Genomic DNA, 13384 nt, shown 5'->3' on the forward strand with positions numbered 1-13384 from the left:
CCCCATGAACATGTGGGAGACAGTAGCTGCACACAAGTAGACATTTACCTGTGACCAAGCCCCCACCTGTATCTCATTTCAAGTATCTGGACCTCTAATTGAATCACCTACCTGGTATTCAAGCCCACCTAACGTTCACTTGGAGACTTCCCTCTCCCATAACAATCCCCACAGGATTTGTCGTTGCACTCCTAAGCCGCAACCCTGAAGTGGGGGCCCTGCCTCAAGCTGGCAACCCTCCTTAAGCTGCCTGCCAATCCTTGTCCTACAGCTTAGCACACTGCCTTTCTCCTCAACTCCATTTGGGATCCATTACATACGGCAACAGTGAGGAAGAGGCATCTGACGACCTGTGCTTGAGCCAGCTGTGCGGCCCTGGGCAAGTTACCTCTGGAAACTTCAGTTTTCTTATCCATAAAATGGGGGCAATAAGAGTTTCTTCATCCTAGGGTTGCCGTGTGGATCAAATAGGAAAATGAATGTAGAGTGGCTGGCGCACGGTAAGTGTTCAGTAAATTTTAGCAATGATGATGATGGCGATGAGGCAAAAGGATGAGGAAAACAGGATGGAGGATGGTAACACTGGCTGCATGCCTGGGACCCAACCATCTCTTGTCACCATGCTCTCAGGGTCCCATGCTCTGTCACAGTCGTTCTCAACCAGAGGTGATTTGCATTTCCGGGGACATTTGGTAATGTCTAGAGACATTGTTTCCCTGGGTGGCGCAAGCAGATTGCAATCAGCTGTTAACCTAAAGGTTGGCGGTTCAAACTCACCTAGCGGCACTGAGGAAGAAAGGCCTGGCAAATCTGCTTCCATAATGACTATAGCCAAGAAAACCCGATGGAGCAGTTCTACTCTGTAACACATGGGGTCACCATGAGTTGGAATCAACTCCACGGTAACTGGTTTGATTGTTTTGGGGTTTTTTTGGTAGAAATATTGTTGGTTGTCAGAGCTGAGTGCGTATGGGGGGATGAGGAGTGGGAAGGAGAATACTACTGACTTCTGGTGGAAAAAGGCCAGCGATGTTGCTTAACACCCTGCAATGCACAGCACAGCCCCCACAACAAAGAATTATTTGGCCCAAAATGTCAGTTGTGCTGAAGTTGAGAAATCCTGCTCCATCAGTACCAGCCTGACCTGGCTCCCTCCAGCCCCCACGGTCAGCCTGCCCGTAGGTCTGATGGCTGTGGCTCGTCTCCAAGACCTCACCCCTCCTCGGACTGGCCCATTCAGCTTCTACTGAGTCCCCTCCCCCTAGAATTCTTTGTCAAATGGCCACCAGGCTTCATTGCCTTGACCTGAGTCCATAACAGCAGGGCACTGGGAGAATGACCAGGCCCTCCCTCCGACCAGGAACAAGCGAGAAACTGCTTCCTGCAGGGCTGTGGCAGAGAGCCATGTGAAAACAAGCACAGCAGCCAGTGAGCGTTCCACCCAAACTGGCTCCACACCAGGCCCAGACCATGAGTCACCACCATATGCTGCCGCCGCCTCTCGGCGTGACCTTTCTTTATCCCTTCATTAGCTGTAAATCTTCAGGAGCAAAACAGTGGAGAACAGACTGGGAAGGCCCTGGCAGAATATCACACCATGCAAATGCCCAAATCAAAATTCAGAGTTAAATACTCAGGCTTTGCATGAATGGCAATCATGGCAAACCAAGGCCCCCTGAGCCATCGCTGCAAACTACAGAAGTGGACAAATGGAACCCCTTCTCCGGACATAATTTAAATCATGTGGCAACACTGAGCATCCTCTCCAGGAGAAGGAACAGATGTGTTTAGCAATACCCAGATGGCTGGGGACAAATTGAAGGACCTGTGCAATGTTTGCCCATAATTCATGCTTGCACAATGTGCTCCTAAAGAAATCTTCCTGTGACCCTGACTCCTCTTCTGTGAGATGGAGTTAATATTAAGTCTTCTGCGCACTATTGTGAGAAACAATTAACACAGGTTATTAAATAGCACTTTGGCTCAAAATAAATAAAGCAGAACCCTGGCTTTTTTGTTTCGCCCTTTTCAGAGGCAAACCATCATGTTGGGGAAAGGCCAGTGGATGGGTCTTCTGCAGGGGAATTTTACTCTGCTTTGTCTCACTGTTGCTGTTAGGTGCCGCCCAGTCTATTTCAACTCATAGTGACCCCCTGTGACAGAATAGAACTGCTCCACAGGGTTTTCTTGACTGTACTCTTTATGGAAGCAGATCGCCAGGTCTTTCTCCTGTGGAGCCACTGGATGGGTTCGAACTACCAGGTTTTTGGTTAGCTGTGTCTCACCAGAGCTGGCTTTCTCAAAGTGTAATCTGCTAACCGCCTGCAGCAGAAGCACCTGGAGAGCGTGAAAACAAGCAGATTCCTGGGCCACACCAGCAACCTCTGAACTGGAATCTCTGGACATGAAGCTTTGAAAGAGTTTGAGAACAGGGTAACAGCAAACAAAAAAAAAGACTGATTCCTTCCCCGGCTTCTTTTCTCTGCCAGTGTTGCCCCACCTTCTGCAAGTGGAGTTCCTGGACAAGATGGGACAGGTCCAGAATGACTCATCTGAACGAAACTGTCCAATCTCACACCACTGTTTATAATACTGACAGCCACAAATCGCCATTGCCCTTTTTAGTTTTGTGATTTCTCTCAACAGCCTTAAAGTTTAGAAGGACTGAGCATTTTCCCTTTATAGCCGGACGCCTACTGTCCTGAGCAAAATCCCACCTCCATCGCATCTCACAGGGAACTAATCATAAATAAACAGACCTCACCCTAAATCCATCAACCTCTCGTCGTCTCCCCCTCTATAATTTTTTGAGTATTTAGTACGTGTGCCAAGCATTCAGATAAGTTATCCTCACAGTGGTCTTTTGAGGAATTCTCTCCATTTTCCAGATGAGGGAACTGAACCACCAGCAGGGCCTTCTAAGTATCAGAACTGATATTTGACCAGCCCGTCTGTCTCCAAGAAGGCAGTGGCGGTTCCGCGGTAGAATTCTCACCTTCTCTGCAGGAGACCTGGGTTTGATTCCTGGCCAATCCCCCTCGAGTGTAGCCACCACTCATCTGTCAGTGGAGGCTTGTGTGTTGCTAAGATGCTGAGCAGATTTCAGCGAAGCTTCCAGACTAGGGCAGACTAGGAAGAAAGACATGATGATCTACTTCTGAAAATCTACCACTGAAAACCTTATGGATGACAGTGATCTGATCCCACTGTGCACAGGGTTGACACAGCTAACGACAACAACAGTGCTCCTACTGTCTCCAAGAAATTATACTTCTAGGTGGTTTCTGCAGTCCCTGGAGGATGCAAATGGTTAACACGCGTGGCTGCTAACTGAAAGACTGAAGTTCGAGTCCACCCAGAGGCACCTTGGAAGAAAGGCCTTGCAATCGGCTTCTGAAAAACAGCCATTGAAAACCCTATGGAGCACGGTTCTACTCTGACACACATGGGATCACCATGAGCCAGCATCAACTCAACAGCAACTTTTTTTTCTTTTTTAAGTAGCTGCCAGTTGAGTTTGGTTGTCTAGAGTTTAAAATCCTCTAACCATATCATTAGCAAGCACATACATGCAGACCAACCAAAGTAGGATTGTTTTTATGACTACCAAACCATTCAGTTTCATCAATTATGTTATGTGACTTCACGAACTTCTGAGATAGTAACAACAGCTAAGGTTTGTTAAGCACTTGCCGCTTCAAAGAGCTGTTCTAAGTGCTAAGTGCTTCTAATTCATTTAACCCTCCCCACATTCTCTGAGGTGGATACTACTATTGTTCACTTTTCATAAGACTGCAGCACAGAAATGTGTAGTAACGTATCTGAGGCCACACAGCTAGTAAGTGGCTAAGCCTGGAAACATAACCAGGTTCTAAGGCTCCAGACCACATGCCTTAACTAACCCACTCTAGTGTGTATTCCAGTAACATCCATGAAGCCACATCAGTGCAGACAATGAGGGGAGGGGGAAGACCCTCCTTTCTTAAAGATCATTCTAGTGTCCTGGAGAACTCACATTGTTTTTAACCATGGTTTCTGAAATGCTGTAGAAAACAAAGACCCATGAAATGCTGAGCACTATGGAAGATGAAGGAGCCCTGGTGGCACAGTGGTTAAGAGCTCAGGCTGCTAACCAAAAGGTTGGCAGTTCAAATCCACCAGCTGCTCCTTGGAAATTCTAAGGGGCAGTTCTACTCTGTCCTATAGGTTGCTATAGAGTCAGAATTGACTCAAGGGCAATGAGTTTGGTTTTTGGTATGGAAGATGAAAGCTCTAAAATGGTGTGGGATTCTGCCATAAATAAAGTTCCAGAAAGATTCCATGTCAGCAATGTGCTTCAACTGAGGGCCGGGAAAAGCTTTGTTATGATTATTACAATCTAGTTTAAAGCTGAGGCTCGGAAGGAGGGTGAAAAAGACAATTGAAAATAAACTCTTTACTAAAGCTGTCAGCCTAGCTATGGCTTCCAACTGTTTTAGTCACTAAAACCTTGTATTTAATGTTCACTTTTACAACAACCATAAGAAAGAAATACAAAGCTCTAAAGCAGAGTTTATTTCTAAAAAATGGAAGGAAATGTGTTGAAGAGCTGGAGAAGACTACAGAGAGATGGTGCCACCCTGCTGCCCTTCCTGGTGGCGGTTCTGATGCAACCATCAAGCAAGACCTCTGGTTTAAGGTTGTTGATTGCCGTTGAGTTGATTCAGACTCGTGGAGACACCAAGTGTTGCAGAGTAGTACCGTGCTCCATAGGATTTTCATAGCTGTGACCTTTTCAGCCATTCTTCCGAGGCACCTCAGGGTGGGTTCAAACTGCCAACCTTTCAGTGAGTTGTCGTTATTGTTGTTATTAGGTGCTGTTGAGTCGATTCTGATTTGTGGCGACCCCATGTGTGAACTGCTGTGTAGAACTCATGGCAATCCCAGTGTAGAAATGCTCCTTAGGAGTCTCTCATCTGTAACCTTTACGGGAGCGGATGGCCAGATCTTTCTCCCACAGAGCTGCTGGGTGGGTTGGAATCACAAACCTTTCAGTTAGCAGCCAAGTGCTTAACTGTTTGTACCACACAGACTCCAACCTCATTCCTACTAGAGTGGAATCCATACTGTGTGTACAGAGAGATCCCAGCCATTCCCAACACCCCCACTGACAGCAACTTCTCTCCGTTCAGCCTGGGCCTACAGCTTCTAGGCCCATGTTTCAGAAAGATCATTTTTCTCATTCAGTATATATTTGACATGGTGTTATTGCCACAGGAATTAAATACAGGGTGGCCCAAGTGAAAGTCTTCCATAAACCTCACTAACAAAGATTCAGAACATTTAACTGCTAAGCTGCAAGGTCATGGTTTGTCCCTGACTATGTATGACATTTTTTAAATTCTTCAGCTCAGAAAAACATTCCAGGGATGTTACTATGGTCTGTCACTAATTGCAGAATCAGAAGACCAAATGCTAAGACCATATTTGACCAGAAGATGTTTTCTAATATTTATGAGGTAGTGTGATCAAACTGGTGTAGTGGTTAAGAGTTCAGCTGCTAACCAAAAGGTCAGCAGTTGGAATTCACCAGGAAATCCTTGTAAACACTATGGAGCAGTTCTACTCTGTCCTATAGGGTAGCTTTTGAGTTGGAATTGACTGGACGGCAACAGGTTTGTTTATTTTTGGCTTGGGGTTAAAAAAAAAAAAAACACAGTTGCTGTGGAGCCAAGGCTGACTCATGGTGACCCTATGTGTGTCAGAGTAGAACTGTGCTCTATAGGGTTTTCAATGACTGATTTTTCGGAAGTACATCACCAAGCCTTTTTCTAAGGTGACTCAGGGTGGACTCGAACTTCCAATGTTTTGATTAGCAGCCAAGTGCATTAACATTTGCACCACCCAGGGACTCCAACTCTGTGGTACTGCGTCAATATTTCTGTGGCTCAGTCTTCTGACTTGGCCTAGCTCTGCCTCTGGTTCCATTCAACTACTATCCTTACATCAGAGTGTGAATCAGGTACCCTAAAGTTGATATAACAGATACATAAGTACATGAGCTTGCAGTAAATTGACATAGTATTTACTGGGTTTCTCAGAGCAAGAAAATTATTAACTAAAGTATGGGTGCCTCAGTTTTTCCATTAGAAAGTTGAGTATTATGACTCGGAGACTGTTTCATTCAACCCTTTATTCTGCCCAGAGGGAGGACAAGTCTGGGTAGCCACTCCCACATAATCCACAGGAAACCAAGAATGGGATGGATCATTTGCTCCCTATCACTATTCCCTGCCCCTGCCCCAATACCTTCAGCCTCATCCAACACAAGACATTATAACTCTACTCCCAGGTTACAGATACCAGAAAGTCCTTTATCCTGGGGCTTTAAGCTGAGTAGAAGCAGAATCAGAATAATGAAACTATATAAATTTTGCTCCAGTGTACCTCTTCCAAATCCCACAAGGTATTCCTGAAGTAGAACCTCATTCCAGAGTCCCCTCCTCTTCCACCAGACAGCATTAATCACCCTTTATTTTCTAGAAGACGGAGAGATTTATTAACATGTGAGAATACCCCAGTCCACCCCCAAGCAGAAGAATTGTCTTTCTCAGTCTAGCTCATAAATCTTTTATGATACAGAATCAGAGAATGGGTAGAGGAGAAGATGTTAAGAGAGGTGTGAGAAAACAGGGAGACTCCAGCCACAGAGGCGAATTCAATCTACATAATAGAGAGCTGTGAGGAAGGGGGAGAGAGGGTGGTAAATCTAGTTGTCAGTGGGTAACTGACAACTATGTTGGGAGGTAGTAAGTGAGAGGAAATTGGAAAGGAGAAGCAAGATTTTATGATGGATGGATGGCAGATAAGAATGAGTTCCCCTTTAATATGCTTTGAGAGACTCAAGTAAAGACTGCAATTACTTCTAAATTATTTTTTGGTCTACTTTGGATTTATTTATACGGAATTCCATGCAGAGATTGGACCATTTGGGCTCTCAGCTTGTTTTAGGGTTATACCTACTACTACCTAATGTAGTAACACCTTTCCAGGCTGGGAAACTTGTCTGTGGTGAGATTCCCTTTACCATACCCTTTCTAATATAATCCATAAGGGACTAACCCAGATCAACAGGGGATAATTAGACAAGAAAAGTAGAAAACTAATTTTTTATTGTGTATCTAGCTTTGGCCAGGCACTGTGAAAACTATTTTTAAAATGTTTGCTCATTTATTTAGTAACCTTTTTTTTACTTTATCCTGTCTTATTCCAGAAATGGTAAAACATAGCTGTTATGGATTGAATTGTGTCCCCCAAAAATGTGTGTGAACTTGGCTAGGCCATGATTCCCAGTATTGTGTGGTTGTCCACCATTTTGTCATCTGATGAGATTTTTCTATGTGTTGTAAATCCTACCCTCTATGAGGTTAATGAGGCAGGATTAGAGGCAGTTATGTTAATGAGGCAGGACTCAATCTATAGAATTAAGTTGTATCTTGAGTCAATCACTTTTGAGATATAAAAGAGAGAATCTAGCAGAGAGGAGTGGGACCTCATGGCGCCAAGAAAGAAGGAGTGGAGTGTGTCCTTTGGACCCAGGGTCCCTGTGCTGAGAAGTTCCCAGACCAGGGGATGATTGATGACAAGGACCTTCCCCCAGAACCGAGAGAAAGCCTTCCCTGGGAGCTGGCACCCTGAATTTGGACTTCTGGCCTCCTAGACTGTGAGAGATTAAATTTCTATTTGTTAAACCCATCCACTTGTGGTATTTCTGTTATTACAGCACTAGATAAGTAAAGCATTAGCTTTAAAAAAAAAAACAGTTGCCATTGATTTGATTCCAAATCATGATAACCTTATTGCTTCGGAGTAGAATTATGCTCCATAGGGCTTTCAAGGCTGTTACCTTTTAGAAGCAAATCACCATGTCTTTCTTCTGAAGCACCTTTGGGTGAGTTTGAACCACCAACTTTTTGGTTAGTAGCCAAGTGCTTAACCATTTGCACCACCCAGGGACTTCCAAAAAGGTAGCTTAGAGGAATACTAAATGCACAATAACATAAATGAAAAGCGAGAGAAAGAAAAAAAAATGATGAGTGTGTGAATGGGGCCATATATGGAGCCAAAAATGCAAACCATAATGATGTGCACACTTGATACTGATGGACCACACATTTCGTGCTAGGCTTTCTAGCAACTGGTTCAAAAAAGAAAAACCAATCAGTTCAACAACGAACCAAGTCCATAAGATTAAAACACAGCAAGAGAAGTGAAACCATTCTTGGTATGAAGACCAAATAAGAATTTCTCCAGTGAAGAGAAACCTGTGAGATAGACAAAACAGCTTCCTCTACCACATCCTTAAAACAGAGCTTCAAAAAAAAGTTTCAAAGGCTAATTCTTATATTGGTCTTGAATATGGACTGACAACTTTACAACTAAGTAGAAGCAAGTCTGATCAGAGCAGGTTGTTTCCTTTTATCCATACAAGAACCTGTGAAGTAGATATTAGTATCCAACCTTGTAGAGGAGGGAATTAACACTCAAAGAGGTTAACTGGTTTGTACATAGACACATCCATTGAGGTGCACACTCAGGCTTTGTGCAGGGTCATCTGACTCCAAGGTCCAAAGTCTCTGTACAACTTGCACTACTCTGGCAATGCCAAACCATGTGGCAAAAACACCCCTCTTGGTCAAAAGTTATTCTCCTCCATAGTCATCACGATAAACATGTATTTCTCAAAATCATGGAGAATAGCCTTTCTTAGAGGCAGTATTATGACAAGCCTCTGTTGCAAGAGACAGGCCAGCCTCAAGTTTGGGATGATCTCTATTCCAGAATCACTGTTTGTTTTAAGTATTCGTTTACGTGCAACTAAAGCAGACAATACCCATCAAAGATGTCCCTGACTACTAGCCTGCAGAAGAGGCTAATTCACGTGGGGATGAGCAAGATCTGGTTGCTACATCGCAGGTGTCTTCCTAGGTATCCTCCCAGGACTAGCAGGTGAGGGCATCTCTGGGAACATTTCCTCCCTCCTGAAGGATCAGATGACAGGAAGAGATGCCATGAGAAGAGGAAAAGGAAGGGGAGAGTGGGAGGCAGACAGGATCATGTTGAAGGGATGCTGGTGGCAGGCCCAGGAAGTAGGGACTGTGTGTCCCAAACTCAAGAAGCCCAGGACCCACAGGCTCAGAAGACCAGAGGATCAAGGTGACACAGGTGTGTGCAGAGGGCAAAAACATCGGGACAGCAGTCTCAAATCAGAACAAAATGAGAATTTTCCAAAATCACATTCCCAGCCCTGCCCCAGACCTACTGAATGAGCTCTCAGGGTGGTAACCTCAGGCAATCGATGGGCAGAGAAGTTGAAAACTTCTGAGCTAGGACTTGAAGTGAATATTGTTTCCAGGCACCGTCAAATCGTTTCCGACTCATAGCAGCCTTATGCACAACAAAACGAAACACTGCTCGATCCTGAGCCATCCTCACAATCATTGCTATGTTTGAGTTCAATGTTGCAGCCACTATGTCAATCCATCTCATTGAGGTTCTTCCTCTTTTTCACCTACTGTCTACTTTACTGAGCATGATGCCCTTCTCCTGGGACTGATCCCTCCTGATAACATGTCCAAAGTACATGAGATGAAGTCTTGTCATCCTTTGTTCTGAGGAGCATTCTGGCTGTACTTCTTCCAAGATAGACTTGTTCGTTCTTCTGGCAGTCCATGGTATATTAAATATTCTTCACCAACACCATAATTCAAAGACATCAATTCAAAGTGAAGATAGCTCTTATAAGCCTCACAAATATTTATTAAGGGTCACTTATGTGTCAGGCTTTGAGCTACACACAGGAAGTGGGATGAGCAAAAAGACCAGACACTGTCCTCAAGTTTACAGCTTAGTGGAGGAGACAGACATTAAATAAATAAACCCAGAACTAAACACACACTTACAAACCTATGCCTTTCTCTCACCCAGAATCAAGTCTTTTGGCCCCACAGCTGAATGTACTGGATTTCTCAGGGCTCAGAAAACTGAGTTCTAAGAAGCATGAGGAGCTGTATTTCCAAGAGACATAACCTGGAAGGAGGAAAGCACCCTCTTGTGGACCTCTGGGTGGTGGCACCTGAAGAAATCCCAAGTTCCAAGCAAGAGGTAGGCACTTCTTCAAGGCAGGCAGTCCTAAGGCAGGCAGCCCCAAAGTAGCCAGGAGTGTCAGCAGGCTCTATTTTGTTTCAGTCGTAAAGCTCTCTTCAATGTGGAATCAGCTACTTAGCAAGAAGACATTTTCCCTCTGTCCATTGCTAAGCAGTTTTCCTTCTGAACACCTAGGCTCTTTGCTGCGGAGTCAAGTGACTTTCCACAACTGAGGTGTTGCTCTGACTCCACGTCCACTCTCCCCACGACTCTAACACACAGCTGGGCCCTGGGCAAGGCCCTCAACAGATATATGTTGAATAAATAAATGAACTACACTATCCCACCTAACCCAACATTGCCTACTTTGTGGGATCTTGGAAAGACTGGACAAATAATCACTGTGGTTGAGACCCTAACTCCCTGAAAGTAAAGAAATCTTTAAAATATAATCTATGTCCCTCTTAAGAGTCTCTATGAAAAGAATAATATACACAAGGGGTATACTTTGTACTTGGAGCTAAGCCTGGTATGGCTTAATTTGCAGTAGAGTAACATGTAAATTTATGATAATAAGTTATATTATTTAAATGAAATTATAAAAATAAGAGTAGCTCACTCATATTCAACTTTTGTGAATGCTGATACATCTCGAAGAATATGGAGGTCTGATTTGTATTCATGCCTGAATACCAGTGTGAACCACAAGAGCTCAGGGATTGCTGGTTTGAAGAATGAAGACGGGGAGCCCAGCCCAAACACTGCACAGTACATTCAGCATTTCCAGGACGTCTCCACTCAATATGCCACAAGGAAACCAACTCAGTACAGGGCTCTGGGTTATGAGATGGTGTCGACAAAATCACTCAACACCATTTCTCAGAGGTCACCAGGGGAGAAGGCCACGACAAGAAGGAGGAGAAAAGGAGCACATTAGAGGGTATGATGGAAAAATTACAGGGGCAAAAACGGAGAGAAAAGCACACACACACACACACACACACACACACACAATCAAAGAACTATTTGCTAGAGTACTGAATCGACAGCAAAGTGAACAAACTGGTCAGTAGCCTCTAGAGGACTGAACTGATTTTGAGACATGCTGATCAGGCCTCTAACTCTGAAGGTTGTGAAATACTCCACTGAATTAAGATCATTCACTAAGTAGTTCATCTTTTCACAGCCATATTCCCTCACTGGATTCCACTGCCCATCTCGGATTTGTGAAATGTCTATCTGTAGAGCTGAGAGTCTCCTCAGTCCACCGGCAGCTGGCTGAGCTCCAGGCATCAGCTTTAACACCTGCATGTGTGCGATGTTTCCAAGACCAGAGAGAAGCAGCTTCATTCACCTCCGGAGGAGTGACATCAGATCTCATTATTCACATTTTGGAGCCCTATCTTTGAGGTTTGCCACCTGCAATAAGCTGACGTTACTCTCAAGCACAATGCTAGTAAATATATTTGGAGTCAGAGAGTCAAGGGTTTGAATTCTGGATTTGCCAGAATTAGCTGTGCAACCTTGGCCAAGTATATTTACCTCTCTGAACCTTAATTTCTTCAGGCATAAAATGTAGATTATAATAGCACTTACTTCTTAAGTCTAAAGTAAGAACCAGGTGATATGATATATGTAAATCTCTCAGCAAATACCTGGCAAATAATAAGCTTCCTTATCTGACATATTAGTTTTCTAGGGCTGCCATAACAAAATACCACAAACAAGGTGGCTTATAAGACCAGAAATTGATTGCCTCAGTTCTGGAGGTTTAGTAGTCTGAATTCACAGCGTCAGCAGGGCCACACTCTCTCTGAAGGCTCTAGGGGAAGGTCCTTTCTTGTCTCTCTCAGCTTCTGGTAGTCCCAGGTGTTCCTCAGCTTGTAGCTGCAGCCTAACTCCATCTTCACACGGCTGTCTTCCCTTTGTCTGTCTCTGTGTCTATTCTCCTCTTTTATAAGGACAGCACTCAGACTGGGTTAGGACCCATCCTATCTTGGTATGATCTTATGCTAACTTAACTGGTACATCTTCAAAGACCCTATTTCCAAACAAGGACACATTCACAGGTACTAGAAGTTAGGACTTCAACATACCTTTTTTGAGGGACACGATTCAGGCCATAATACCTGGGGCCAGAGATATCAAATGACTTCCCTGAGATGACAAGGAGGCAGCCCAGCACCATTTGCTCTTCCTTGTCACGGACAGGTTTCAGTTACTACTTTTATTACAAGTTATTTATTCCCTTGTCTAGTCTATTAGTAAATGTGCTAAATTAAAAAAGAGCTTTGTTTCATCCCTCCTAAACACTTCAACCTCTCCTCTTTGGAGAGATTGTTATTAACCATCACTCTCTGTTCATAAACATTCAAACGTCAAGTGTTCAGGCCTGTAAACGTTGAAATAATTTTGCCAGTAAAATTTCATGAGTTTCCACATAAAGTGTTTCAATTAACTCCACTTTGCTAGATGTGATCTTAATTCTTAAAATGGCAATTATTGTGAGCAGCCATCTAAGAAAACGCCACTGATCTCACCCCATTGGGAGCAAGGGAGAATGAAGAAAATCAAAGACGCAAGGGAAAGATTAGTCTAAAGGACTAATGGACCACAACTACCACAGCCTCCACCAGACTGAGTCCAGCACAACTAGATGGTGCCTGGCTACCACTGACTGCTCTGACAGATGATCCTGGACAGAGCTGGAGAAAAATGTAGAACAAAATTCTAACTCACAAAAAAGACCAGACATACTGGCCTGACAGAGACTGGAGAAACCCTGAGAGTATGGCCCCCAGACACCCTTCTAGCTCAGTAATGAAGCCACTCCTAAGGTTCACCCTTCAGCCAAAGGTTAGACAGGCCCATAAAACAAAAGAAGACTAAAGAGGTACACCAGCCCAGGGGCAAGGACTAGAAGGCAGGAGGGGACAGGAAAGCTGGTAATAGGGAACCCAAGGTCAAGAAGAGGAGCGTGTTGACATGTCACGGGGTTGGTACCCAATGTCACAAAACAATATGTTTACTAATTGTTTAATGAGAAGCTAGTTTGTTCTGTAAACCTTCATCTAAAGTACAATTAAAAAAATGAAATAAATTTTTAAAAATGGCAATTAATCTTAGCTAGTGATATTGGAGCTCTGGTGGTATAGTGGTTAAGAGCTGAGCTGCTAATCAAAAGGTCGGCAGTTCAAATCCACCAGCCTCTCCTTGGAAACCCAGCAGGGTATTTCTACTTTGTCCTATAGTATCGCTA

General features: G+C 44.0%; 1 protein-coding gene across 1 annotated transcript in view; it reads right to left on the bottom strand.

Moving 5' to 3' along the window:
- LOC111822931 (uncharacterized) overlaps window positions 1–11436 on the bottom strand; it is a 114370-nt gene extending 102934 nt beyond the window's left edge. The window contains exon 1 of the mRNA XM_023743146.1: window positions 11164–11436. Within this exon, the coding sequence (XP_023598914.1) occupies window positions 11164–11436 (273 nt within the window). The remainder of the gene's footprint in view (window positions 1–11163) is intronic.
- Window positions 11437–13384: the final 1948 nt, after the last annotated feature.

The sequence above is a fragment of the Trichechus manatus genome, unplaced genomic scaffold, assembly GCF_000243295.1.
Source record: "Trichechus manatus latirostris isolate Lorelei unplaced genomic scaffold, TriManLat1.0 scaffold00239, whole genome shotgun sequence".
NCBI classification, from domain to species: domain Eukaryota; kingdom Metazoa; phylum Chordata; class Mammalia; order Sirenia; family Trichechidae; genus Trichechus; species Trichechus manatus.